Here is a 27,295-nt window from a genome sequence, read left to right as displayed (position 1 = left end):
AAGGAAAGGCCAGTTTGCATGTCCTTCCCTTCGAAGGTCACGGAGATCATTACGTAAAACGTGTGATGCAGTGGTGTAGAGTTTGGGTAAGAACGAGACGTGTTACGTAACCATTTGATATTCATTTTGATATTGTTTGTTGTAGGCCTATACCCATCCCCAGCAACGTCAACCTGCAGAAGGAAAGGCCAGTTTGCATGTCCTTCACTTTCGAAGGTCACGGAGATCATTACGTGTAAAACGTGTCATGGAGTGGTGTAGACTGTAGAGGTTGGGGGAGAACGACACGTGTTACATCATTATCAAGCAGGTACAATAGCCGCAAGGCTTAAGAGGTGGGTCTGGGTGACAAAAAGTCGTATAAAAGGAGAGAGAAAAGGCGATAGAAGTCAGTCGAGTGAGCATCTCCGACACGGCAACAACTGCAGCGCACTATTTGTCACCAACTGCCTTCATCGTATAACCAATTCGCAAATCGCAAGCATGGGTAAATCTTTACTTATTATATCGAGGCGTGAACAAGTTCTACCTTGTTTCTAGTTGTTAATTTGCCATTTATATTTGTTATCTATGTTTTATGCTTTTCATTGAAGTATTAATGTTTAAATTATTGATTGTCAAGTTAACTACTGCGTCGTGCTGCTGTTGGGCGTCTTATCGTTGATGGCTGGGTCGACCATGGGTGTACCAATGTCTCCTGAGTACGGCGGATACCAAACAACAACGACGAAAGAATACTACACCACGCCACCGCCTTACTACACAACACCTACTTACTACACCGACCCCCCCAAGTACTACACGACTACGTATGCTGCCCCAGCTTACCACACGGAGGCTCCCGTTTACTACACCACCAAGGCTCCCGAGTATTACACTACAGCTTCTTACTACACCACGACGTATGCTGCCCCAAGTTACTACACTGAAGCTCCAGTTTACTACACACCAACATACGCCACTCCCGCCTACTACACCGAGGTTCCAAAGTATTACTCTGCCCCGAGCTACTACCAGACTGATGCTCCGGTTTACTACACCACAAAGGCCCCCGATTACTACACTACAACGTACGCCGCTCCTACTTACTACACTACCAAGGCTGCCGAGTACTACACCACTACCTATGCTGCTCCAAGCTACTACACTGAGGCTCCAGTTTACTACACCACTAAGGCTCCTGAGTACTACACAACAACATACGCTGCACCTACTTACTACACCGAGGCCCCGAAGTATTATGCTGCTCCAAGCTACACAACTACTGAAGCAGCCAAGTATTACGAAGCCCAACCTTACTACACCGCGGCTGCTCCTTCTTATTATGTTGAACCAACCTACTACACCGAGGCTCCAAAGTACTACTCTGCACGAAGCTACTACACCGAGGCCCCGGTGTACACAACAACTTACGCCGCTCCGAGCCACTACACCGAAGGGCCAGTTTACTACACCACCAAGGCCGCCGAGTATTACACAACTACGTATGCTGCTTCAACTTATTACACCGAGGCACCTAAATATTATTCAGCACCAGCCTACTACACCGAGGCACCAGTCTACTACTCTACCAAGGCCCCTGAGTACTACACCACAACCTACACTGCTCCGACGTACTACACCACCAAGGCCCCTGAGTACTACACCACAACCTGCGCTGCTCCGACGTACTACACCACCAAGGCCCCTGAGTATTACACAACTACCTACGCTGCCCCGACTTACTACATTGAGGCTCCAAAGTATTACTCGGCTCCGAGCTACCAAACTGAGGCGCCGAAATACTACACTACAACATATGCGGCTCCAACCTACTACACTGAAGCCCCAAAGAAGTATTATTAACCGTAGCAGCCTTGTTTTAATTCACGCGGTAATGCAGTTTTCAATTTTATTCGCATGTTCATATTCGTTACAAAATTTCTCCGATTTATCTGCCTTGTCTATCCATTCACTAGTCATTCGGTTTGGATTGGTTCCTCCTTCAGATTTTTCAAAAAATAAATTATTTATGTGGTTACTTAACTTGTATTGGTTAGTTTCAGTAAATGGCGAAGGTGTTGTATTGGCTAGTCGTGTAAAATTGTAAGTGATCGAATGGTCTGATTTAGCACCGGCGAATCTACAATCTTTTTTGAGCAATTTGGCTGTTCCTAGTTCCCGGTCTTCTCAGAAGCAGTTGGCTGTGATATGGACTGTTCGATGAACTAATGTTCTTTAATATTGGTAACAAGGCTGCTTAGAGGGAAAAGGATAGATAGTCTGGGATGAAGAGAAAAATGCGCTGTATTGGAGAACACTTGGTATAAAAGTAAAGTATTGTGTTTGGAGTTAATGAAATAGTCAAGTTTTTGTTTTATACTTTTTAATTCATAGAAAAACAAATAAGTTAGAATGTTGAATTGTGTTTTATTTGCCCACCTCCACCCACAATTCCACCACGGTTTAACATAAGACATACAATACATAATACAACATACACATACAATAATAGTTAACCCGTTGGCTGCCACGCCATACAACCCGTAGGTTGTACTCTCTACTACTCTACGCGCCACGTCTGAAGGATCTATGACCAAGGTGGGACTTGCCATTGCTGACAAGTCCGGGCTGACACGGTGACAGGAGAAGATGGAATGCACGCCTCTAGAATCCATCACCGTATCGACAAGGGGGAAGTCCCTATGGTGCACTGCCTAACGGGGCCTTTCGGCGAATCTGGGGCTGGTGCGACTGTCCGACCCAGCGGCATGTAAACCACGAGACCGAACAGCGCGGCCCGTGCTAAGGAGCTAAGGGAGAACAAAGGCGTGGCAGCCAACGGGTTAACTAACACAAAAATATTACCAACAACAAATGATGATCCGCGATGACATTTTGGAGATACCGGCGACGTTTTGGTGTCCATCATCTCGACGTTTCCTCAGCATAACCTGAATAAAGAGAAAACAATTCTTATTTCGTGACATGTCAATAAAAGTTACATAATACAGATTTTTCAGTCAGGTTTTTAAGCTCAAAGATTCAATGATGCTATTTTTAAAACTTAGAATCAAGCTTGCAATATTGAGAACTGTAAACAGAACAAAGCTCACTTGCTCGTTTTTTGAAAATTTTCCGGAAGTATACCAGAAGTAACCACAGCGCCTCAACCATTGAGCTGTCGTCAAATTAAACCACATATTCGTGATCTCCATGAAATTTGGGGTCGATTAGGTGTGATTTAAACGAAATCCAAAATTTGGCCAAAATCGAGAATTTTCCTGAACTATAGTTCAGGAAAATTTTCGAAACCGGAAGTACGCGTATGTAAAAAACAGAACATGAACTTTACCACAAATTTTACGAGGACCACGAATATGTGGTTCTTTTGTGCGTCAGATCAATATTTACTAAACTACTGACTGAAATGAGTAAACCGGAAGTAGAAAAAAAAATCAAATATCGAAAATCCAACAAGTGAGCTTTGTTGGGGGAATAGTTATCGTTAGTTATCACTAAATATTTCAACAAAATAACTGCCAATAAATGTTTAAAGAGATGTGCAAAGTAACTGAAACTGACTGTTTTGACAGCTGCAAATTTTCAAAAAGCCATCTAGCGTTAGAAAAAAGAAACATCCAAGTAAAACTTTGTTTGCGCGCAAGAAGGGCCTGATTTTGAATTTATTACACAGACACAGAGTTTAACGCAACTAGACTATTGGTAGATAACCTACGAAAGTAAGTCAATTGTTGGGTACCTGGGCATAATCCCGTGGTGAGTAACTGCAGGTGTGTAACAGCAAAGGAGGTAGCGACCACTGAAGTGTTCCAACTCGTCGGTGAAGTAAGACAAGTTGTAGCAGCAAAAGCTAGATGAGCGTACGTCGGGAAGATAAGGTAGGGGCAGAACGTTGTTGGATGTACCTCTTCCTTCATGGACAAAGGTCAGCATTGGCTTGAGGATCTATTACATGCTCTGTAAAAAAAAATGTATTGCATTAATAATGAATTGAAAATATAACAGTTAATAAAGCATTTCAATCTTTACCTATACTAAGAAGCACACTGAAGTTTTCATGATAAAAAACCGCAAAAATGGAAATCACAGCAACCAACAGCCTTACTCCTTAGGTTGAGGTAAATTTTCTGATGCTAAAGAAATTGTCATGAAGTATTGCAGTAGCGTGGTGATAGGTTATATTGATGCTTACCACCATTTGGTTTTTATATTTCCCATTGCGCGTTTGTCACTTCTACAGCTCACAGCTCGGTTCACTGATCAACGATGAAATTGTCGGTTTTTGAATGGAACTGTCAGGTTGGAGAAGCGAATCTTAATCATTCGGTTGAGCCTTGTGATTTTCTGCTGCACCAGAAGGCAAGGAGAGAGGAAGATTTTGAGTGATTGGCATTGCTGGTGGTTAAACAGATGGCGAGTGAATTGCCGAATTTTCCATGGTCGAAATATCGACGGCAATTGGATTTACATTAGGGGCTACACTTAAATAACTGGAATTATGATGAGGGTTATGTGCTGGGTAACCCGGTAACCTGGAGGTGGAAGCAGGTAAAATGGATTCACTTGCGGTTGTTCTATTAGGTGATCTTACCCTTGACCCCTCGAGCGACGGAATTTTGTCTGCCTTTCTTGCATGGATTCACAGAGGCATCCTCACTCCTCAGCATCACCGCGAAGATTCTTTTTCAATCGATGTGCGGCTTTGGCTCGAGGCTCTTGTTCATCGTCTGAATAGTCCAAACACCCCTCCGGTGGCTCTTGATCATTATCCCATGAAGCGTCGCTTCCTTCCACGAAGGCAGTATGACGAGTCTGCGAGGCAAAATATACTTTCATATTCCATTCCAACCTGAATGCCTTGTTCAGTAATGTGCATGCTGCAAAGAATTGAATCTAACCTGCAAAAGTATTTGAAACATTATTTGCATATAAATTTGGATGAAAAATAAATGTGGCTCACCATGTACAAATCAGTTTCCTGACCTGACTGTCAAATACATCGAAGATCTGCCCCAAAAATGTTTTGCCATGATCTTGGAATCTAAATCTATTGCTGGACACCCTTTCTTGGCTGAAACAATCACCAAAGGGTCAATTATTTGATTCGCAACCCCCATTGGTATGCATTATTCTTCTGGAACAGAGATGATTAAGTCCTCAAGAGTGCCGGATACCCAAATCCAGAAGCATTTTTGATTTGATATTAGGTGGCACAACTCCCTGTCGGATGTTTCAACATTATTTTCATTCTCTTCCACGCTGAAATTCAAATCAAATCCAACTGGAATAGTTAGAACACTTTCATCACTATTAGATTCACTTTCTTAATCCCAAAACAGAATCTTGCCTGAAAGTAACAAAAACAAAGTTGATCAATAACTTGTTTGCGTCCATCCATTTCAGCATCCAGCAATACCCACTTTGATCTACATCTATATGTTACACTGTTAAAACTATACTTAGAAAATATATGTATGAATTCTTGTTACATGCTGGTATGAAGGGAATGAGATTGATTTTCCAATCTAGATGGTATAGGCCTGTAGCAGCCTAGAATCATAGGATTTACAACTTTCTTTTCATTCGTATTGACAATCTCCATAGTGGAAAAATTTTGAGCAACATGTGATGAACCGATCTAAAAAAATTAAAAGTGGAAAAATAATTTGTAGGAGGAAAAAATCAAAATATCTGCAATAATCAATACGGTTGAGCTTGAGAAGAATTGCGCGCAGACCACGTTCAGTGTTTTGAAAATGCTGCCATCTATGCAATGTTATGAAAATTACTCATCTCCAATCTTACGAATAATTCTTTTAAGCGCACAGTTTAAATTTACTGCTTTACATCAATCTGTCGGGAATAAACGAGCTTTCATCCGTCTTTCTCACGTACACCAAAAAAAAAACCTGTATAGAACCCCTACGGGAAACGGGAAACTAGGTTTTGCAGAACCTCAGGGGTGGCGTTAATGCCCTGTGGTGGCATATAAGGTAATGGCTTAGTATCGGCTAGCCGCAACGTTTTCATATTAATAATCATTTGTAATAGTCTACAGTTATCACTTATTGACAATGTGGGTCGTTGGTACACTTAAATAAATGAAATATTTTGCGTTTTTAGTATTTTTACATCAATAAAAGAAAACACAGCATTTAAGAACATTTAGCGTTAGATAATTTGCGTTTTTTACTATAAAAAGAAGAAACCATTACAAAACCACAAGGTAGTAAGTAGTATAAAAAAAAGTTTGTTTGATCAGGAATATCACTTTCACCAAATTTCTGACTGATTGACTAAAATACTAGGATTTGTGTTCTGTCGAGAGTCGAACAGTATGTCCCCGCGAGGAATTCGCGTATTCCGTTCCATCTTCATCCACCGGTTCCTCGTCTTCATCTTCTTCCTCTTCATCACTGTCATCGTCCATCCCATCAGGTCCCGAGTGTAAGTAAATGGTTTTCTTTTCAAAACCTTGTTTCAGTGCGGCAAGTCCCATTCTTCGAATGTCTTTACGACGTACTAAACGGTTCAGACCGTCTTTAACCAGGGTCAGCTTAGCATTGACTTCACTCAGAGCTTCCAACGTCTCTTCAATTGGACTATCGGATTCTTGTTGAGCTCGTAGGGCCTCGACGCTAACTTGCCTGCTTTTCAATCGATCTTCCCAGATTCGAAATATCATTGCCCAGACGTCGAAAATGATCGCGTTGGAAACAATGTTGTAATAATTATATACATTATATCCTCCTTTTGATTGGAAGAGTGAGTTAAAAACTGACATGAATCTGTCAACGGGATCTATATTAGATCTGGAGTTTAAAACATTGGATACCCCTGTCATTACATCGACAAGCCTATCCATGCCAATGCCGATAACCGATTCAGTAAGTCGCGACGCTTTTCCTTTGAATTTGGCGCCTTCAGTTGATTTACTGGAAGCGGACGTTTTTTCGACACGTTCATCTGTATTCTCGCTACCTTCAAGAAGTCCTGAAATAAGTAATAGTTTTAATTTTAAGTGACATCCAACGAGAAACAGGTAATTAATTCAGCAAATCAAAAGAATACAATTAATGTTGGATTGCAACATATTACGAGTACCTTTAGGTACAGCGGGAAACTTCAATTGCTGAGGGCTCCGTAAATAATTAGGGGCAGCTTGAGTCGGCATGATAAGAAAGATCCATGACGTCAAAAGCAGTGCCGTTACAAAATAAACTGGAACGGTCATCCCGATAAAATTGGAAATGAAGAAAAAGAGCGCAAAATTATTGGCTGATTCAATAAAACAAAACCATAGCCAGGGGCGTTTTTCCGTGATGTTGTTTCCCGACACAAATGAACTATGAGACTGAACATCTCGTAAACCTTTTCTATCCTTCTTATACGATCGCTGCATTAGTTTGATTTTTGTTTAAACCCTGCAGCTATATAAGCCGGCTGCTAACTAGTAAGGGAGCTCCATGTAGATTTTTGAATCACACGCATCTAAGCAACCGCAGCAAATAACCCGTCAATCGACTTGTAATGACGAAATCGGGAGCTCGTCTGATGATATCGTGAGCTGTGTTGATTTTCTTTTGCTAAAACTAGGTTAGGTAACTTGCAAAGATCTGGCCAATGTGGGGGATACGAGCCGGCGAACTATTTTTAGGGTTGCAAACTTGCGATGGATATCTTGAACGACGTCGTGTTGGATGCTCAAATTTACGATTTGGTCGGACTCAGATGACCCCTTTTTTCGTTTATGCACTTAGATATATCAACTAGTGGACGTTTCGTTTAGCTTGAGACCATATTTTGTCATTTGCCCGTTTTGGCAGCAAAATCTTGTGTCGATTCATTGGCGTGAATCCGTTATTCAACAGGTTTACCGAATGCAGCTTCCAGCTTCATTTCTTCTTCTTTTGCAAGATTTCGCCTTCTGGGGGTTTAATGGTCTGTTTTCACGCCTGTTGCATTACTAGTTAGAACACACCGAGATGGAAGGCCTTCTATTAAGAATGAATTTAATGATTGTAAAACTCGACACAATAGTCAACTGCATAATTACTTAAAGTGTGACGATTCGATCAGAGCCCAGCTCTTAATCCGCATTGTCTGACATCTAGACGTTGCAACAAGCGAGTTCTAAGTAACTGAGCCAATTCCATATCCCGTAAAGACGAAATTTATAACCTACATAGAGAACTACTGAAAACAATGAAAATTCTGATCAGCTATGATTATAATTTATAAACTATAGCTTTGAAAATTAATAGTTTTTCTATTACCTGCTGCTAATAGGTCTCTGGTATCATAGACGGTGTGTAGTCGATGCATTCCTCTTTCAGCTATTTATCCTTCTTCTCTTTCATGCTCGTCTTATTTTGCTCTTTACGTGCCAAATAGAAGAGAAAACAACTGGGTGGGTGCTAGCAATCAGTATAGAGAGGACACGGCCGGGGGCAGTAGGTGAGTCACTTTGACTGACTGCTCGTGTGCTGCACGGCTTTTGGGAAGTCCCAACCCAATTAAGATGCATGGAAATCGCAACCTGGCAATTGTGATTGCAACTGCACCAAATGTACTAAACGACTAATTTGTTCTTTCTCAACTTTGACGACCGTCTGATAGGCCTTTTCCTTCTTCCTAAAGGTCCGGATACTCAGATAGGATTTGTTGTTGCCTAAAATGTAACAATAATTAGGATTTTTTAAAATGACAAATACTAGGTAAGTTAAGTTAAATGCACCTTACGATCGTTTATCAGTAGCAGCCACCTGCCTCAAATTATGTTGCTCTTGTCAAAGGGGCTTTTTCAATTCCGTCTTGGCCGGAACCCCCAAGCACTAGTTCAATTTGATGGGAGCTCGAGTACGTAATACCTATAATACGTGCTATGGTCCTCCACGGCCATAGTCTCTTTATTACCGCCCAGTTTCTTCGATTAAGATGGGCGTTGCAATATTTGCGTCACTGCGGTCATAAACCAAATATTCCAGAGTCTGATTCTAAAAATCAGAAAATTCCGACAAAATATACGGGATATAATAAACATCAAATCAGCAGAAAATATAAAAGGCTTACTCAATTATTGTTGCTTGTTTTGACTACAGTAGAGTTTTGAATTTCACCGGATATTCGAGTCAGCAATTCTATTTATAACGTCTCGAAGTTACCAGCGAAAATTTTCTCTCCGTCGAACAAATTGGCGAAACTTCGGGGGTTGCATGTCGACGATGATCCAGCACTTTTATATCACTATGTCGACGTCGTTTTTACTGGTCAGCATTTTCCTTCAGCAGTGATATTTTGTTGCCTGATATGGAGGAACTGAGATTCATGTTGATTCCCATCTAGACTTGAGATTGGAATTCTTGTTATTCAAGGGAAAACACAGTAATTGGCAGTTCACTAAGGTAACTGTGGCTGACCCAAGTTGGAATGTTTCAGTTCACTTCAACAGGCACTTGTTCTTTGCTGGATTCTTCATAATTAGCAGAGGCAACTTCATAGGTCACTTACTTGAACGGCTTACAGTTCTGGAAGTTGTATTTGATGATGGTAATTGATGATGGCATTGTGATGGGGTTACTCTTGGCACCATAACAACACACAGAACAAAATCTTCTTGTAAAACAGCCCATCCTGTTTCAGCATGGGGAATGATTCAGCAGAATAATGTGGAAGAAACAATGCATGTCTCAACTCTTGTATACTGATATATAATCTGGAAATCCTGGGTTCTTTCAAACACTTCCTGACTTGACTGCAGTGTTTGCAACCACATGCTGGGGGATGGGACACCATTAGATATAACACAGATCCTGTCTAATGTATAAATCATGGAACACTTTGCTTGAGCGGAATAATTTTATCGAATGCTCGATGACTGAAAGATGTACACAATGAATTAATTTGGCAGGTATTTCACGGTGGTGTTTAAATCCTGATTCCTGACTACTGAGGGGGATTGTTGCAGACGACAGAACTATTTTCTCACCCCCCCCCAGCCCCCCTTCCAAACAAACAAACAAACATGAAACATCCTCGACGAGAATTCGCCATCTAGCGAGGAAAAATGGCTGTCATATGAAATTCAAATTTGATTCCGGGTATTATGTGTACCGGACTACCGGTGTACCCGAATATGTGGAAATAAATAATACAAAAGAATCGCAAGAAATCAAAGAGAAAAAAGACAAATCGAGTGTTGGTTTGTTTTAAATCCATGATATTATTATTGTTCCATCCATCATTGTTTTGGTTTTTCGATTTTACTAAATTTTTGCTTTTTTTTATTTTCAGGAGACAGAGACGAGGAGGAGCAAAAGGAGAGAAATAGAAAGGAATGAAATCGATCACGATATTATTATTTTTTTTTATCTTTTTACCTTTTCTTTTGTGCTAAATATCTCTCTTGCTTATCTAAATAAACCAAACTAATTAGAAGCAAACCAAAATCAGAGTTGAGTGGAACTTGAAGAAATAAAAATTTCATAAAAACTTTTGTTTTTTCAAATTGGTGAAAAAAAAAAGAGCCAAGCCAAACGGGGGCAAAAATAAACGAAAAATAAAAGACGGACGCGCGCGCGGAAGATGAGGATAATGGTTAAACAAAAGGGCATTAAAAATTATATGATTCCACACACGAATAAAACACAATTAATATATGGTGAGATAAACGGGCGAATCGAGGAATAGAAAATCAAACCAAAACTATTTCATTTTCTTGTCCAATCAATCCACCCACTTTCCCTTCTAAATATGTTTTTTTTTCATTAATGCCGCATCAGCTTGTTCGTTATCGTGGCCAAGAATTGAAAATAATAAAAAAATTTAAATGGAGGCTTTTCATTAATTAGCACAAGTGTAAACAAACGAAAAAAATTTCTTAAAAAAAGGGGGGGAATAAACAATTGAATCGCATGTCGTATGCAAATATGGGGGGGGGGAGGAAGAGACAAGTGGAAGAATAATGATGAGGGAGAAAAAAAAAAGATAAAGAATACATTTTGGCAGCTGGAAACACTCGGAGCTTATTATGTAATAAGTCAACTGGATTTTTTTCGTTTTCGATTTCACGACATTTCGCGCATTAATCTTTATTATCATTATTAATCGTCTCGTCGTTCTACTTCGTTGGTCTTGAATTTCACACCGTCAGCGAGAAACAACAAAATTAATTTCCTTTAATCTTTTCCTTTCAAAAATTTTCCTCCGCTAATTTCAAAAGAAAAAAAAATCAATAAAAATAAACGTAAGGCCACACCGTGCGTTGTTTTGTTAACTCTTCGATGAATTCGACCCAATGGTATACATTAGAATTTTTTTTTTAACTTTTTTTTCGTGTGTTAATTCCAAGGAAGATTATTACAAAAAATTAACCCCAAAAAATAATTGATTCGTCAAAGTGGAGGATGCACGAAAAATAAACCACCCGTTAACATTTTTTTTTTAATTAGTTGATTTTTTTTTTTTGTAAATTTTTTCTTTTTCATTCACTCTCTTTTTTTGGAATATAATTCAAGATGGAGGGGGGGGGGGGAATCGTATATAAGCGGGGGGGATTATATCATAATGGGAGATGGCCGGATTCCAGTTCTTTTAAGTTTTTTCACGGTCGAATATGAAGGGGGGAGAGGCAGAAGATGAAGAAGAAGAAGCAGAACATGGAAAAAAAAAATATACGATTTTTTCTCTTATTGCTTGGTGGAATCTTCTCCGTCGGTTTCCAAAGTGGATTCAGCATCGCCAATCATGTAAGACTCGTTAGTAGTGATCCCTTCCTGTTGGCGTCGGAAGGAAGAAAAAATCATGAACAATGTCGAAACAGTTTTAACAAGTCAAAAGGGATTTTTACCTGAGAGACAGAACCACGTTTGGTGGTGCGGATGGTTGTGACCAGGACGCTGGAAGAGGAGGCGACCGACGGTCCACGGCGCATCTTGCTCTTGAGCGTCGTCAGTTCGCGAGAGATACTCTCCTGCGACTCGAGGGCGTCCTCAAAGTCGCGCTGGGCTTTGCGTCGCTGAGCCTTTTCGCGGCTCACCTCCTCCTCGGCCTCGTCCAGTTGGCGCTTAAGAGCCTGGTAGATCAAACGAGCGGCAAATGGTTCAGTTAGAATACTTCAAAATGGGATCATTCACCGGCAATGGATTACCTTGACTCGGCTGGTGGATTTCTCCACTTGTTCCTTGTACTGATCGGCGTGCCGGCGTTCATCCTCCAACTGGAGCAGCAACTCTTTCAAGCGTTTCTCCAATTTGCGGTTGTTCTTCGACTGCAACATTCTCTCCCTGGAGATTGAAAAAAATTAAAATCAAATCAAAATCAAGAAAAATGATGGAAACAAACTTGGCTTCGTTCTCCAACTGCTCCTCCAGGTTAGCCACTTTGGCTTCGAGGGCCGTGATGGTGGCCTTGGTCCGGGTCCTGGTCGAGGTCTCCAATTCAGTCAATTTGGACTTGAGCTCCTTGTTCTGCTTCTCGAGAAGGGCCCGTTGGTTCTCGATCTTGTGCGAGACGGAGCGCTCAGACGTCAACTCGGTCGTCAACTGCTCGAAGCTCAGCTGGGCCTTGCGGTTGCGATCCAGCAGGACTTCGCCGTTGGACTGCTCCTCTTCCAGCTCCTCCTCGAGCGACTGGATGCGAGCCTCCAAGCGGCGCTTCTCGTCGGCCATGAGCGTTCCGCGGCTGTTGATGGTGGCCAGCTCCTCCTGGAGCTCGTCGCGGTCGCCCTCGGCCGTGCGACGGGCCCTTTCGGCCGCCGCCAGCTCCTCGTGCATCTGCAACAGCTCAGCCTCGAGTGATTTGATCTTCTTCTCGCCGTCCTTGAGCTGGGTGACCAACTCGTCGCGTCCGGCACGGGCCTCTTCGGCGTCGCGCTGGAACTCCTTCACCTGGACTTGGAGTTTCTTGAGCTGCTTGAGCGCATCCTCCTTGAGCTTGTTGGCCATCTCCAGATGGGCCTCCAGGTCGCGCATGTCACCCTCCATCTTCTTGCGGGCAGCCACGGCCACGGCTCGCTGCTTCCGCTCGTCTTCCAGCTCGGCTTCCAGGTCACGCAGCTGCTTGACCAGGGTGCGTCGCTTCTCCTCGCTCTGCTCCTCGCGGGCTTGAAGGTCCCGCTCAAACTGGGCCTTGAGGGCCTGCATGTTCACCTCCAGACGCAGTTTGGCATCTTCAGTCAACTGCAGCTCGTCCTCCAGCTCCTCAATCTGGGTCTTTTGCTCGGCCAGCTGAGACTCGAGGGCTCGCTTGGCTCGTTCCAGCTCGTGCACGTTCTTGTCGGCCGTTCCCTGCGTGTTGGCAAGGTCGTCCAGCTCGCCCTGCAACTGGCGGCGGATCCTCTCCAGCTCGTCGATCTTGGCCAGGGCTTCCTCCAGTTCGCGGTTGAGTGAAAGGACCTGACAGAAATTTTGATTCATGAGTAACGGCAATTCAAATATTTTTGAGCGCGAAATTTAAAATGACGGAATTCACCTTGGTCTCTTTCTCACGGGCGTCACGCTCGGCGTTGTCGCGTTCGATGGCGTAACGCTCCGAGATGGTCTTCTCCTCCATGAGCACCTTGTCGAAGTTGCGCTGTTTCTTCTCCAAATCCAGCACCTTGGTCCGCTGCGATTCCAACTCCACCGTCGTGTCTTCCAATTCCGACTGTTGTTTTCATTTGAAAAAAATAAAATTACAATTCACCTGTGCTCGTAATGGCTGTGCTGGATGGATGAAAACTTACCCCGAGCTTCTTGCGGGACTTGTCCAGCTTGTCCAGGTTAGCCTGCAACTCTTCAATGTGCCTCTGCAGGGCGTCAATGTCCTTGATGGATTTCTTCTTGAGCTCGTCTAGTTGGAAGGCAGCTTCGCCTTCCTCTTCCGCCTTCTTCTTCACCTCAATCAGTTGAATGTTGAGGCTGGAAATCTGCTTCTCCAATTGGCGCTTGGACTCCTCTTCGTCCTCGAGTTGGTTCTGCAGCGACTCGCGTTCAGAGTCGGCCTGGCGCAATCTGGAACTCAGCGCCAATTTCTGGCGGGTCTCCTCCTCCAAAAGTGCCTGGACTTCGATCAGCTGCTGCTCGATCGTCGTCTGCGACTTGATGGCGATCGTCAACTTGGACTCGGCGTCCACCAGCTGGACGGTGATGGTCTCGATCTCCGTCTGCAGACGGACGAGGCGCTCCGATCCTTCGCCGCGCCCGCGCTCCGCCTCGGCCAGACGGGCCTGCAGCTCAGAGAACTGCGACTCCAGTTGCTTGCGGCGGCGCTCGCCGTCCGTCTTGCTAGCCGTCAGGGTCTTGATCTCGTTGGCCATGTCGGCGTTTTCGGCTTCCAGGGTGGCCTTGGCCTTCTCCAGCGCCATTTTGCTCTTCTTGACCGTGTCCAGCTGCTCGTGGATCTTGGACGTTTCCTCGCTGTGCTTGTGGCGCATCTCCTGGGCCTGGAGCTCGTGCGAGGCCGTGTCGTCTTCCAGGGCCTTCTTCAGGGCCGCCAGTTCCTGCTCGCGCTTGGTGCGCAATTCCTGCTGGGCGGCCGTCGTGTCCAGGGAGTCCAGGAGCTCGTTCTTCAAAGCTTCCAGCTCCTCGTTCAAGTCGCGCTTCTGCTTCTCGGCCTTGGCGCGGGCAACCTTTTCCGCCTCCAAATCTTCGCCCAACTCGCCCAGCTGAGCCTCCAGTTCGCGCAGGGCTTTCTGGGCCACGGCCCGGTTGGCCGCCTCCTCGTCCACCTTCATCATGGCGTGGGTGAGCTCCTCCTCGCGGCGAGACAGCTGGATCTGGATCTCTTCGATGTACGTCTTCTTTTCAGTGAGCTGGTCGCGAATGTCCGTCAGTTCAGTGTCCAGCTTGCGCTTGGATCGCTCAAACTCCTGGCGGGCCTGCTGCTCCTTGATGAGTCGCTCCTCGAGGTCGCCGATGGTCGTCTCGTGTTTGGCCTTGAGTTTGCCCAAATGTTTGGCCTTTTCTTCCTCCTCGGCCAGGGCCTGCGACAGGTCAGCCGTCCGCTCCTCAAACAGCTTCTTCTCCTTCATGAACTTTTGCTGGAAATCCTCGGCGACGGCCAAGTCTTCCTCCAATTTCTTTTGGCGGGCTTCAACGTGGATCTTGTCGACCTGCAATTTCTGACGGGCAGCTTCCTCCTCTTCCAGCTGCTCCTCCAGATCCTGGACCGTCAGTTGGACCTTCTTCTTTTCTTCCATCAGCTTGTGGCAGCGCTCCTCCTCCTCCTCGATGCGGGCCTCCATGTCGTGGAGGATGTCCTCCAGCTCCTGTTTGCGGGCGGCCAGACGGGCGCGCATCTCCTCGGCTTCGGCGCACAATTCCGTTTCGGCCTGCAGCTGCTCGGCCAAAATGTTCTTCTCCTCAATGATCTGCTGGTAGCGGCGCTCCATCTCCTGGGCCGTCTTGATCTGGCCGTCCAGCTTGTCGCGCACCTGCCTCAGCTCGTCCTCCTTCTGCGTCAGCTTCTCCTCCTGTTTAGTCACCTGCAGGAGCGGCTTCACCTTGGTGTAGAGACGCCACCACTGCCAGTTGCGCAGCTTGAGGTAGGCGGCGCAGTTGCGCTGGATGATGCGGATGGCGTTCAATTGCTGGACGCGCTTCTGGAAGTTGCGACGGGCCAGGCTGCCACGGCAGTAGGCCTGGAAGTTGACGATCAAATCCGTGATCTTAAAGTCACGCTCCTCTTCCAGATGGGCCAGCACTCCGGCGCGGAAGAAGATCTTGGACTGACCAATGCGGTAGAGGTTGGGGTCCAGCTCGAGCGAGAGGATCATCTTCTCGCAGGCCTTTTTGCCGTCCATGAATCCCTTGGGGATGACGTTGGGAGTCAGGAGCTCGTAGCGCTGACGGAACTCCTGGAACGGGATGCGGTTGGGGAATCCCTGGCGACAGATGCGGATGCCCTCGAGGACACCGTTGCAGCGGAGCTGGTCCAGCACCAGAGTGGCCTCGATCTTGCCGGCCCTCTTCTCGTGATTGGGAATGATGCAACGGACAAAGTTGGGGTTCGTGTTCCTCAGAGTGGCCATCAGTTTCGTCAGCTGCTCCTTGTAGAGCTGAGAGACGGTGCGGAACATGCCCTTGCGGGTCCTGGAGCCGAAAGTCGTGTCCGTCATGGCCTGCTGGGCCATGCCGACAATCTCGGCGTCCTTCCAGATCTGGACGATGAACGGGTACTGCGACTGCTGGAGCAGCTCGACGATGTTCTCGTTGAGCGGGTCCATGTTCTTCATGAGCCACTTCTCGGCCGAGTAGTCCACCTTTCCGGCGTAGTGGATGACGGCGAAATCGGCGACGCCACGGAAGTCCGTCTTCATAAACTTGGGGTGGCTGACGTGCGAGTTGAGCAGTTTCTCGACGAAGCTCTTGTCCGTCGCCTTGGGGAACCAGCACTCCTCGTCCAGCAGGGCCATGATGCCCATGGGCTTCTCGATCAAGTCGATGGTCGGCTGCAAGTCCAGCCCGAAATCGATAAACTTCCACTCGATGCCTTCGCGCTGGTACTCCTCCTGCTCCAGGATGAACATGGTGTGGTTGAAGAGCTGCTGGAGCTTCTCGTTGGTGTAGTTGATGCACAGCTGCTCGAACGAGTTGAGCTCGAAGATCTCGAAACCGGCCATGTCGAGGATGCCGATGAACGAGGCGCCCTGACGCTTGGTCCTGTCCAGCGAGCGGTTGATGCGGGTCACCAGCCAGCGGAACATGCGCTCGTAGCAGGCCTTGGAGATGGCCTCAACGGCGAATTCCACTTGCTCCTTGGTTTGAGCTTTGGTAACGTAGTCGCGGCCGACTTTGATGCGCGGCTTGAGGAAAGCCTTCGTCATCTCAGTCACGTTCATGCCCAGCAGGTGGGCGATCTTCTGGGCGACCGTGTTGTCGGGCAAAGTGGCCTGGTCGGAATTGCGCTCCTGTTTGAACTTCATGTTGCCGAAGAGGAGGGTGGCCGAGACGATGCGGAAGAGCGGAGACAGATCCTCGGGGCTGAGGCCCATGATGGCCATGGATTTGCAAGTCTGCTGGAATTCGGCCGAGTCGTCGATTCCAGGCACTGGGAGGTTGCCACTGGACAGGAAGCAATAAGTTTTCGGGTCCTCCAAAATGAATTCCTCTGTTGAAAAATTGAAAAAGAAATTGAAATCATTCGGGCGGTTAATTGGCAATGATTTGTTCATACTTCGCTGCTCGGCATTGGCGCCGGCCAGGAGCTGATAGAAAATGTGGAAGGCGCGTTCATCTTTGGCTTGACGAATGGAACGGGATTTCTCCAAAAGGTAAGTCTCGATATTGGCACCAGCAATGTAGCCGGAGGCATCAAAATTAATCCGGATAAATTTGCCCTGCAACGCGAATAGAAATGAAATTGAATTCGTCCCAAAAGATCACTCAACGTCTGTCAAAAAAAAATAAAGGACTTACGAAACGAGATGAATTGTCGTTCTTGACAGTTTTGGCGTTACCAAAAGCTTCCAGAATTGGATTGGCTTGAAGTAATTGTTGTTCCAGTTCGCCCTGTAAACAACAAGTGGAAAAACACAAACATTGAAATCCATTAATCTTTGGTGTTGACTGACAAAAAAGAATTTGAATAAATAAATAAATAAAATTTAAAGATAATAATAATAAAAATCTTTAAAACAAACACAAATAAATAGGAACAATATGTCCATTCCACTGCCACCTCGTCAGAAAAATAAAAAGCTTTTTTCTAACACAATTTTCATTTTTTAATTAAAAAAAAAAATGGAAAATGTAATTATTTTTTAAAAGCACAGAGTTTCGAGCAGTCGGTGAATGAGCACAGAGTAAAAATAATAAGTTGAAAAAAAGAGTATACAGAGAGCATTTGGTGTGAAGAAGGCAGAAAAGGAAGGAAGGAAGCTAGAATTAAGTGTGTCAAAGATATGTCACAGAAGCTTAGTTTTAAATAATGAAAAAAAAATAATAATTAAAAATAAATTGTTTTCAAAAAGGTATATAAGTCAATCAAGAAAGGCCACTTACGATATTAAACGCTTCCTGGATATAGTTTTTTTTTTTACGGGTAAAAAAAATAATCAGGCGTGAAGGTGTGTGATTTGGCGTGAAAGAGACAGGGAAAAATAAACAAAAATAAAATAAATAAATAAGATTAGATGATACAAAAACAAAAACAAAAAAAAAAATAGGAGGATCGCCCACTATTCCGCCACACAAAATAAACACAATGCCATTCATATACGATGGTCCCCATGCAAGAGAAACGAGAAAAACTATTATCCGAGTAATATAGTTCAAACTCTTTTTCTTCGTAAGTTCCAAAAAGTTTGGCGGCCCTATTTTTCCTCCAGGAAAGATCAATCGTTATTGTGACGTGAAAATCATAATTTCGACATGAAAGGAATCATCAAAAAACCATTGGAATACAACAAAAAATAAATAAATAAATACATCAAAGATATCTGTGTTTTTCAACACGTTCGTTTTTTTGTGTGTCCAAGACCGATATAGAACAGGGCCGAGAAACTGTGTATGTTTTCTCTCCTCACTCAATTCAAGATTGCCTTTTAAGAGTCGAACTTGTTTTTGCATAATTCATTGGTGTGCCTATATCTATGTAAATTTTTCTCTCCCGACTGTCGTGTTTCGATATTATCCCCACCAAAAAAAGAGCTCAAACAAACAAAACCAAAGGAGGAAAAAAATGTGCAAAAAAAGGGAACGCTCCAAAAAGGATCGGTGAATATTTTTTTTTCTAGAAAAAAAAAAAATAGAAATCGTTATAATCATCTCTGAATTATTCATGGAGCTAGTGACTTGGCCCATCTGGCACTAGAGATGAATTTAATTATTATAATTTATCATATTTCTTGACATTGCGCAATTCGGGGTACGTCTCTCGTGAGTCCAATCGAAGTCGAAAAAATCTTTTCTCTCCGTTGTTCTAAATCTGTCCGTCAAATCCAGCGGACCATCAATCACTCTGAAAAAAGTCGACTTGATTTCTTTATCTTGGAAGTGATTCAATATTCGGCTGGTGAAACGCAACTGGTCGCTAAAAAAACACCTAAGTGAATCATCGCTTGACTTTGACTTTAACCCGTTAGGCAATCCATCCCCCCCGATTTATTATGCAACGGTTGGAAATGATTAATAATAATACGTTGGCATTATTTCGAGTACCAACAAAAAAAGAAATTCAAATCAAATGAGAAAAATATGTCTTCAATATTACCGTAACGTCCTTGTGGGCGGTGGCAGTGGTTTTGGGTTTCGAGGCGGCCACGTATGCCAAATACTGGATCACCTTCTTGGTATTCTCCGTTTTTCCTGCACCGGATTCGCCCGTGCACAAAATCGACTGGTCCTCACGATCTGCGTGTCAAACAAAATGAAAAAAACAAGAAAGAAAGAAAGAAAAAATTAATTCATGAATACATAAAATCGATGGCGAGTGTTGTGTGTGTGTGTGTCACGGCATGTCTAACGCGATTAGCGCGCCAAATTTAAAAAACACCAACCCGTTTTCCCATCCCGAAAAAAGCCATCATTACTCCCGACAGTATTGATTCTAAAATGCTGGACCAGATAACAACAACATCGTGATTTTTTTTTGTTCTTTCTTTACGATGTTGATATTTCTATCCAATCAACTGGAAAATAAAAATTACAAGAGAGAGAGTTTTTCGGGAATTTCGCTCCAGGCTACGATTTTTTGTTCTCTCTCTCTCTCTAGAAATAAAATAAACGCGAAAAAAACACAAGAAGAAGAACGGAGCTATTGGCCTCGACCAAGGACGTCCCGACCCGTTTGCCTTTTAAGGAAACGCACGACGACCGAAAACGACGAGGCCATGCCACAGATTCTTGTTGTTCAACACAAAACAAACTGACTAGGAGGAGGCTAAAAAAAAGTAAAAAAAAAAGTAAAATATTTTGAATGTGTTTTTCATACGAGCGGCGTCGACATCCTTCAATTGGCAAAAGGGAACGAGTAGCGGCGCCCGTCGGGGTACCGTTCGAGATTTCCAAAAGGGCGCTTATGGAATCCGCACGCACAGGAGATAAAAGATAACCATCGGGAAAAGAAAAAAAAAAAATATTTCTCCGAAACACATTTTCTCTACTTTTGGACTTATCACTGCGGGTCCGGCAGCCAAACAACGAAGAAAAAAGAGCGACTGTAATAGTTTTGACAGTCGAAATGACCCCCGACGACCTTTTATTTATCGCCCAGATGATCCAGCCGGAACGAGGGATTCGAGCGAGTCAGCACAATGGTGTCAGAGCCCTTTATAAGGGCGATTGCATGAGAAGAAGAAGAAAAAAGAAAAAAACTTATATTTTTTGATGGTCGATTAAGTGTGTAAATAATTCGGGGGGATAAAGAGAGAGAGGCAACAAAATATATACTAAGCATTCAAAGAAGAAATACTTAAAATGTACACACACGAAAAAAAAAAGGGGGTCGCGGCCGGTCGTGACTGCGTGAAACCTTCATCTCTCTCTTGGCTTTCTCCTAAAGCCGTTACGAGTTGTGAGCGCGATTAATCCGTCTGGTTTTTTTTCGGCTCTTTTTTTTTAGAAAAATAAAATTCTTTTCTTTTAGATTTTTCTGGGCCCAAGCTGGTGAGAAACTCGTCTAAAGTTGGGGTTAAACGGAGGGTAAACGGGCGTTGACACGGTCCTCCGTTCTCGTCGCATCGAACCCGATCGAAAGGAGATGGTCGACGGTCGATCCGGAAGGAAATGAGGTACCGTACGGCCGGAAAACGAACCAGATGGTTCGGGATAAAAAAAAAACATATAAAAATCTTTCCCTTTTCTTTCTCTCTCCTCGACACAAGCCAGAAAAGAGATAGAAGTGAATAATGAAAGCTCAGCGCGTGCGCCATCAACATGCAAACAGACTCGACCGGCCCCAATCGGTGGATTAAACAATTTCATGGAAAAACAAGAAATGGAAAAAAACCTGACAAGAATTCGTCCTTGTTAACCCTTTTTTCTGAAAAAACAAAGCGAATAAAATCGAATATAATAATCATAATCATTTTCTCGTGTCTGCATATCTAAAATAAATTTAAAAAAAAAAACTTGTTTGCCTTTCTGCTTTTCAAAAGTGTAGGCAAAAGGAATCATCATCAGTGTCAATCCGGCATATAAAAAGAAAGTTTGTTTTTTTCGGCTTTTTATCAGCCAGACACGCAATGAATCAATGCGCCATTTTTCCTTCATTTATTTCAAATATATATCAAACAGAAAAGAAAAAATAAAATAAAACGGGGAAATGTCCTTGTACGGGAAAAACATTTTTCTCCTTCCCGCCCGAACCGGATGTAAAACAACTTTTCCCATTCCCATTCTTCTCTCGTTTAATTTAACGACAATTTTTTTTGGTTGGGTGTGACACACCTGTAAATGCGCCATAGGCCACCCACGTCAAACAAATTGCCAACAGTTTAGTGTAAACTTGACATCGTCTAAACACACAACCGAAAAAATAAAAAAATAGGTGACGTCACCCATTTTTCTATCCCCCCTTTTTTGTTAATAATTTTGACGAAAAAACAAATGGGCGTCCGGTAGTTAAGTGCAACGCCTCCGACCACCAGGCGTGATTATCCGTTTCCATGGAAACCGTGATACAGCCAAACTATTTCGGGACGGTGATGAAACCCACCTGAAAGAAAATAATAATTTTTTTTTTTCTTTTTTCTTTCCATTCTCCCGAAAACCTTTGTGTGTGCGCTGTTGAATTCCACCCGCAATCTAATAGAAACGGAAATCCCCCCCAAAAGATAACGGCGTTACGAAATATCGTCTCTCTCCCCTGTGCATAAAAGCATTTCTTTCTTCAGTGCACTCTCTTCTGTTAAATGGAATCGACCTCGATTTGATCCTTTTCAGCTTCTTCTTCTTCTTCTTTTGCCACTTGTAGCTGCTGACAAATGCATCCATGACGATGAAGAAAAGAAGTGGCTTTTCGACGCCGCGCAGAACACCACCACCACCGACGAGTTTTTTTTTTACAAAAATAAAGTTCCTCTCTTATAGATTCTAATTGACGTCATACTCGACCGTGTCCAGATGTCTAGCGCCAGATTCCCGCTATACTTAACATACTTGTATACGCATAGAGACCGGCTAGAAAAGAGAGAAATAAAATAAAAAGAGAAATTGGGAAAAAGAAATAACAAATAAATCTCTAATCATCTTCTTCTTCTTTTCTTGCCTGTGTTAAATATGTCCCGCATCCCAAAAAGTCATATTTCACGCTCGAGAGCTTCTTCTTGAAAAAAATAAAATAAAAAAAAGCTGCGGGAATGACTGAACATGTGCCGAACTAAAAGTCTGTGTCGCTGCTTTTGATCTTTCGTGAAAAAAAGAAGAAGAAGAAACCCCTCCCATGTTGGAAAAATATTTTTTTTTTCCAAATAATAATAACAATAATAATAACAAGAGACCCCAGAGGATGACCTATGGGCGGGGTACGGGATGTGGAAATGTATACACACGATGATTCACCCAGTGAGAGAGAAACCCCAAAAACTCTCAAACAATTCCAAATGTCTTTATAAAGAAAAAATAACAAATCTCTCCTCTCTCGCCCCCCTACATTTCGTAACACATTTTTGGCTATCTCCAAAACAGTTAACTGTTTATTTTTCTTTTCTTTCCTATCAAATCTCCCTTTATTCCCAAGGATGACTAAGAGAACCCCCTCCCCGTTAGCCGGTATAACTAGACAAACCCCAAAAAGAGTCAATAAGGAAACGCGATTTTGAATTCTCCTAAATAAACCGTTTGGCTCCTTTTTCTCGTCTGTATAGAAAGCCAAAACGGCCGGCGATATTTCAAGCGAAAGTTACACACACACACACAAGAAGAAGAAGAAGAAAAAAAGCTTCGTGACCAAATTTGGATTTGTGCAGACAAAACAATGTCGTTTCGCCCCCTTTTCTTCTCTTGTTGGCTCGCTTGTTGATATTTTCTTCCTTAATGGACGAGCTGCTGACCGCAACAAGATATTCTTATTTGGGCTTAATGTTGTTGTCTGTTTTTTCTTTCCTTCTTTCTTTCTCTCTCCTGTTCGTAACAAGGGCCAACAACATTAACTCAAAATCATTCAAAACTCCCACACCCACTTTTCTGCGGTGAATCTGACAAGTGGCTCCTGCCTCCGACTGAGAAACACCAAGGAGAGAAAGAATGATCAGCCGACTTTTTGGGTGTGATTCATCCGTTATAACGCCAACCTCCATCATTATTACCATCCGTGTAGCAACAAATGCACGTTTTTCTTTTCTTTTCTTTTTCCAGAAAAAAGAAGATGCCATAAAAGGTGAGACCCCCAATCATCAACGAGATTGAGACGGACGTCAGAAACTCGCCTACAACTACACCCTTTTGATCGCCAAATGACTTTTCCCCTATTAGATTGTAACACTGGAATGATGAAACAAAACAAAAACATACTAGCCAAGAGACTCTGTTAACTACAATGTCCTGCCGTCTGAATCGAACCGTAAAAGAAGAAGAAGTTGGCATGACCAACAAAGGCCATGATACCGTCTTGTGTGTCTTCTCGTACACCTTAAAGCACACACACAAACATATTTAGATATTATTCCAAGAGAGAGAGAGTCAGCCAAGCTGCACAAGCTTATACCAACCACCGAACGTACAAATCTATCAAATACCCTTCTTCTTCTTCTTCGTTCGTATTTTTTCAAAGACCAAACGGATAAGAAGAAGAAAAAAAAAGTCTATAAAATGGCAATTGACTCGTATATATAATAGTCTATATAAGGACAAGACTGGCTCCCCCCCTCTTTCGGAATGGAAATTTCTACGGACTAGCGGGCTCCGTCGTCACCATATATGGCCGGGTTTTACGTTACCCCAAAAAGAGCAGGCAGCCTTGGTTTTCTCTTTGGGCAAAAGAGAGAGAGAGAAGTTTGGTTGGCGACCCAGAGAGACAAGACGGAAAAGAGAATAACAGATAGCTGCCATACCTTGCAACATGGACCTGTAGGCCGAATCGGTGATGGCGAAGACGTGCGGAGGCACTTCGTGTCGCTTCTTGCCCTTGTACAAATCAATGATCTTCTCCGTGTAGATGGGCAGCCTCTTGTAGGGGTTGACTACCACGCAAAACAGGCCAGAGTATGTCTGTATTTTTAAAAAAACCGAGAAATAAAAAGATGAATGTGATTAATAATTCGGGTAACAAGGAAAATCTCTCAACTAGCTTTTTAAGAAAAGTTGTTTTTCAGCTGCTCCGAGGTGGAAAGAAAAAATTCGGTTGGCCGTGATGATGAACGACGGCTACGATCTCTCATCATCCGACCCTATAAAACGCGGTCGTGAGATTCTCTGCTGAAAGCACAGCCACCCGAGGCCATTACCGCAACACGAAACGCTCTCATTTGTACACACACACACACGCATTCCTGCTTCTACTCTTTTCTCCTTCTCCATCTTTATTAACCTTCTTCTTTCGTCTTCCACTTGTGTGTCTCGAGTTCATTCGATTGTTTCTCTACGCAGAAAAACTAATCCACCCCCAAAGAGAAGAGAATGAACAAAATCCCACAGTGCGTGTGTGGAATGAAGTAGATTCTCAAATGTTGTGTATGTACACCGGGGGAGTCTTGTGTAAATGTAATTGCCAGGTTCAAGTAGTCCATTTTCTTTTGTACACGACGATTGAGGTGGTGGTTCTGCTTGTTGTTTCTTTCTCTCTTGTAGGGCAAAAAAGAGAGAGTGAGTAGTGCGCCAGAGAAGCACAAAACTCTTGGCGAGAATAGAAGAAGAAGGTTTTTCTTGAATATTTTTAAAAAATGGGAACCAAGACGAACGGTTCTCTAAAGAAGAATAAGCGAATAAAAAGGAAGAGAAAGTCCCAGACAGAAAAGAAAGAGAGAGAGAAGGGGGTCTCTCTCTCCTTTGCGGCTTTTTGGTCAGGTTGCGTTAGCGTCGGCCCTTATTTGGTGAGATATTTCTCCGTTTCCCTTATATACATATATCGGGTCCCGCGCCAAAGGGGCCTCCCACCTCACCTCACCTCCCCCCTTCTTTACACGACCATAAATGCGAGTGTGTTCAAAAAAGGGACCAAACGGGGACCCCATCAAGACCTCTCTCTACGTGAAAATGGAAATGAAAAATAATAAAAAAACTTGTAATCCCGGTTTTTTTTCTTTCTTTTCTACCCTATCATTTCAGTGTGTGTCTGTGTCGTGAAGTAAAATTAATTTCACAAAGAATTCACCGAGGACACGTAACAAAGTCGAAATCGAATGAGGAATAAGTCTGACTTGACTGACTGAATCAAGAGCAAAGATCGGGACCACCCAACTCACGTGAAGGGAAAACAAAAAAGAATAATCATCAAAAGGCGGGATGGAATGAGGTGGGGGGGATCACGATCCAAGTCGGCTACAACAAACCATCCGTGATCGGTTGTCAACCATTTCTTTTTTGTTTGTGTGTCTTCCCGCGCTGAAAATATGTTTTGGCTCGGTCCTTGCATATCTCTCTCGTCTGTCCCAAGCCGCTCGTTATTTCCCTATGCAGCAACGTCGTTCGTGAGTCACATGTGTGTTTTTTCCTAGCTGGTTGCACACACACACCAGGGTGTGTCGACTTTGGGAATTCGACAGGAGATGTGCCTGTGCATTACTTTTTCAGAAGCTGAAAAACAGGTTGCCATGGCCGGAATCTGGAGGCTATTAAGTCGGCGGCTGTATGGGAGTTAAAAAAGGTGATGACAAGCCATGGGGTGTGGCACTTGAGTTGGTGACGGCTGAGTCAAAGCTTGAGAAACAACAAACGAGTGGACAGAATGGATGTGAGTAAAATGATTGGTGTGCTTACGTAAATGAGTCCAGAGTAATATCTCTCCTTGATGTTGTGGAGGACTGAGGCCTCATTGAGGCAGGTCAGCTCGGCCATGTCTTCCACCTTGTCGAACTTGGGTGGATTCATCTTCTGCAAGTCGTCCTTTGGTACATGGCAGCGTTTGCCAGTTTCCATGATCTCCACTTCAACCTCGTCTCCTCTCTCTCCTTTGATGGAAGCTGAGACAAATCCAAAGTTGTCGTGGGGGATCCATACGAGTCTCTTCTGGGTCCACTCAGCCTGGGTGGTAGGGTCATTGAAGGCATTTCGGTCCACAACCAGGTATTTGAAATCGGGATCGTTGCGATCCAGGCGGGAGTCGGCGTCCGCCATTTTGTGTGTACAAAAAGGGATGGAGGTGAAAAGAAATCAGGAAATATCGAGGGGTGGAAAGAGGGATTTTCGAAAAAAAAAACCCAGAGGCCGTCAGCAGTCCCACACGCGCAGCCTCCTCACCACAATGGAATGCCGGGTACTGTTCGAACAGACAGAGACAAGAGAATAAGTGAAAACCGTGAGACCTAAAAAGTCAGTACAACAACTCTCGAATGCAACAGTTTTCGTGAGTCAAATTTTCGTTTGAAACCAACAAAAAAAATGATAGAAATTTGTGTGTGTCCGTTAGCAACTCACTTCTAGGCTACACTTGGGACAGAGCTGTCAAAAGAACTGCCAAGTTCACAGCTCCCAAACTTCTTTTTTGTACAACAAGGCACTCGAATTTTTCCTAACTTTGACAAGTACTACAGTCGAATATATAGTCAGTCACCACACACACCCCAAGCTCTCGATTTTCTGCTGTGTGTTGGGCGCAACGTTGCCGAGTCATATGAAAGACGGTTGCCCAACACTCTATCCTTTTTTTCCATTCGTCGGCTCCGCCCCACTTTTTCTCTCCGGCAGCGCCCCCACTTGAGACGGTTGGGAAGATTTCAAATGCGACGCTAGCGCCAATGCGGCCGTTATTTTTCCCCTCGCGGCCAGTTGGCAGCAGCAGCCCGAATAGAAAATCTCGTTTTTTTCCTTTAAAAAAGAAAAGAAAAGAATCTAAAACTAGACACCAAAATGATAGACAGGAGACAAGAGAAGAAGAAGAAAATGGGGATGGAATGTGAACAATCGGATCGATGAGACTTGGTTGGTTGTTTGTGTCAAAAAGGAACTTCTCACCTAAATCTCACCAACCCGATAGCTTGTACCGGTTACGACAGGCAGCATTACACATCCTTTTCTTATTATTATACCATCTCCAGCGCGCAGATATTGCGTTACAAGCCGGCGTCGTCGTCTACTTTTTATTTTATTTTCATTTTCATTTTTTAATTCATTCGTCTCTGATGTCTCGGTTACGATTGGTTGACCGCAATCACGAGCGCACTAAAGTTTCCGGTGTCGCAGATATGATTAAGACAGAAGAGAGAGAGAGAGAACCT

At 43.8% G+C, this 27,295-nt stretch overlaps 3 protein-coding genes across 6 annotated transcripts; 1 reads left to right on the top strand and 2 right to left on the bottom strand.

Annotated features, from left to right (window-relative positions):
* Positions 1 to 138: 138 nt before the first annotated feature.
* Positions 139 to 2,020, top strand: LOC124197365 (extensin-2-like). The gene is made up of 2 exons (XM_046592784.1): positions 139 to 487; positions 623 to 2,020. The coding sequence occupies exons 1-2, from the start codon at positions 484 to 486 to the stop codon at positions 1,843 to 1,845; spliced, it is 1,227 nt and encodes a 408-aa protein (XP_046448740.1). The 5' UTR covers positions 139 to 483; the 3' UTR covers positions 1,846 to 2,020.
* Positions 2,021 to 6,015: 3,995 nt separating this feature from the next.
* On the bottom strand, positions 6,016 to 10,035 carry LOC124197363. Of its 4 annotated transcripts, none has more exons than XM_046592775.1 (6): positions 9,076 to 10,035; positions 8,741 to 8,999; positions 8,280 to 8,674; positions 8,060 to 8,199; positions 7,108 to 8,000; positions 6,016 to 6,996 (listed from the first exon to the last, which is right to left on the bottom strand). In XM_046592775.1, exons 5-6 carry the CDS (start codon positions 7,403 to 7,405, stop codon positions 6,308 to 6,310), a joined length of 987 nt encoding a protein of 328 aa, XP_046448731.1. In that variant the 5' UTR covers positions 7,406 to 8,000; positions 8,060 to 8,199; positions 8,280 to 8,674; positions 8,741 to 8,999; positions 9,076 to 10,035; the 3' UTR covers positions 6,016 to 6,307. The 4 variants fall into 4 exon arrangements, with proteins under 4 accessions (XP_046448731.1, XP_046448733.1, XP_046448732.1 ...); XM_046592777.1 differs by having other exon boundaries at positions 7,108 to 7,997; positions 9,076 to 9,982; XM_046592776.1 differs by having other exon boundaries at positions 8,060 to 8,196; positions 9,076 to 9,982.
* A 234-nt stretch (positions 10,036 to 10,269) lies between these two features.
* LOC124197357 (myosin heavy chain, non-muscle-like) lies at positions 10,270 to 26,703 on the bottom strand. The gene is made up of 13 exons (XM_046592742.1): positions 26,496 to 26,703; positions 25,839 to 26,337; positions 23,975 to 24,131; positions 19,195 to 19,334; positions 17,985 to 17,999; positions 17,400 to 17,492; positions 17,158 to 17,320; positions 13,727 to 17,091; positions 13,474 to 13,647; positions 12,346 to 13,397; positions 12,152 to 12,287; positions 11,852 to 12,076; positions 10,270 to 11,777 (listed from the first exon to the last, which is right to left on the bottom strand). Exons 2-13 carry the CDS (start codon positions 26,193 to 26,195, stop codon positions 11,691 to 11,693), a joined length of 5,964 nt encoding a protein of 1,987 aa, XP_046448698.1. The 5' UTR covers positions 26,196 to 26,337; positions 26,496 to 26,703; the 3' UTR covers positions 10,270 to 11,690.
* Positions 26,704 to 27,295: the final 592 nt, after the last annotated feature.

This window comes from Daphnia pulex, chromosome 7 (genome assembly GCF_021134715.1).
Source record: "Daphnia pulex isolate KAP4 chromosome 7, ASM2113471v1".
Taxonomy (NCBI): domain Eukaryota; kingdom Metazoa; phylum Arthropoda; class Branchiopoda; order Diplostraca; family Daphniidae; genus Daphnia; species Daphnia pulex.
The sequence above is the reverse complement of the archived record's forward strand: the minus strand, read 5'-3'. Positions and strand labels throughout refer to the sequence as shown.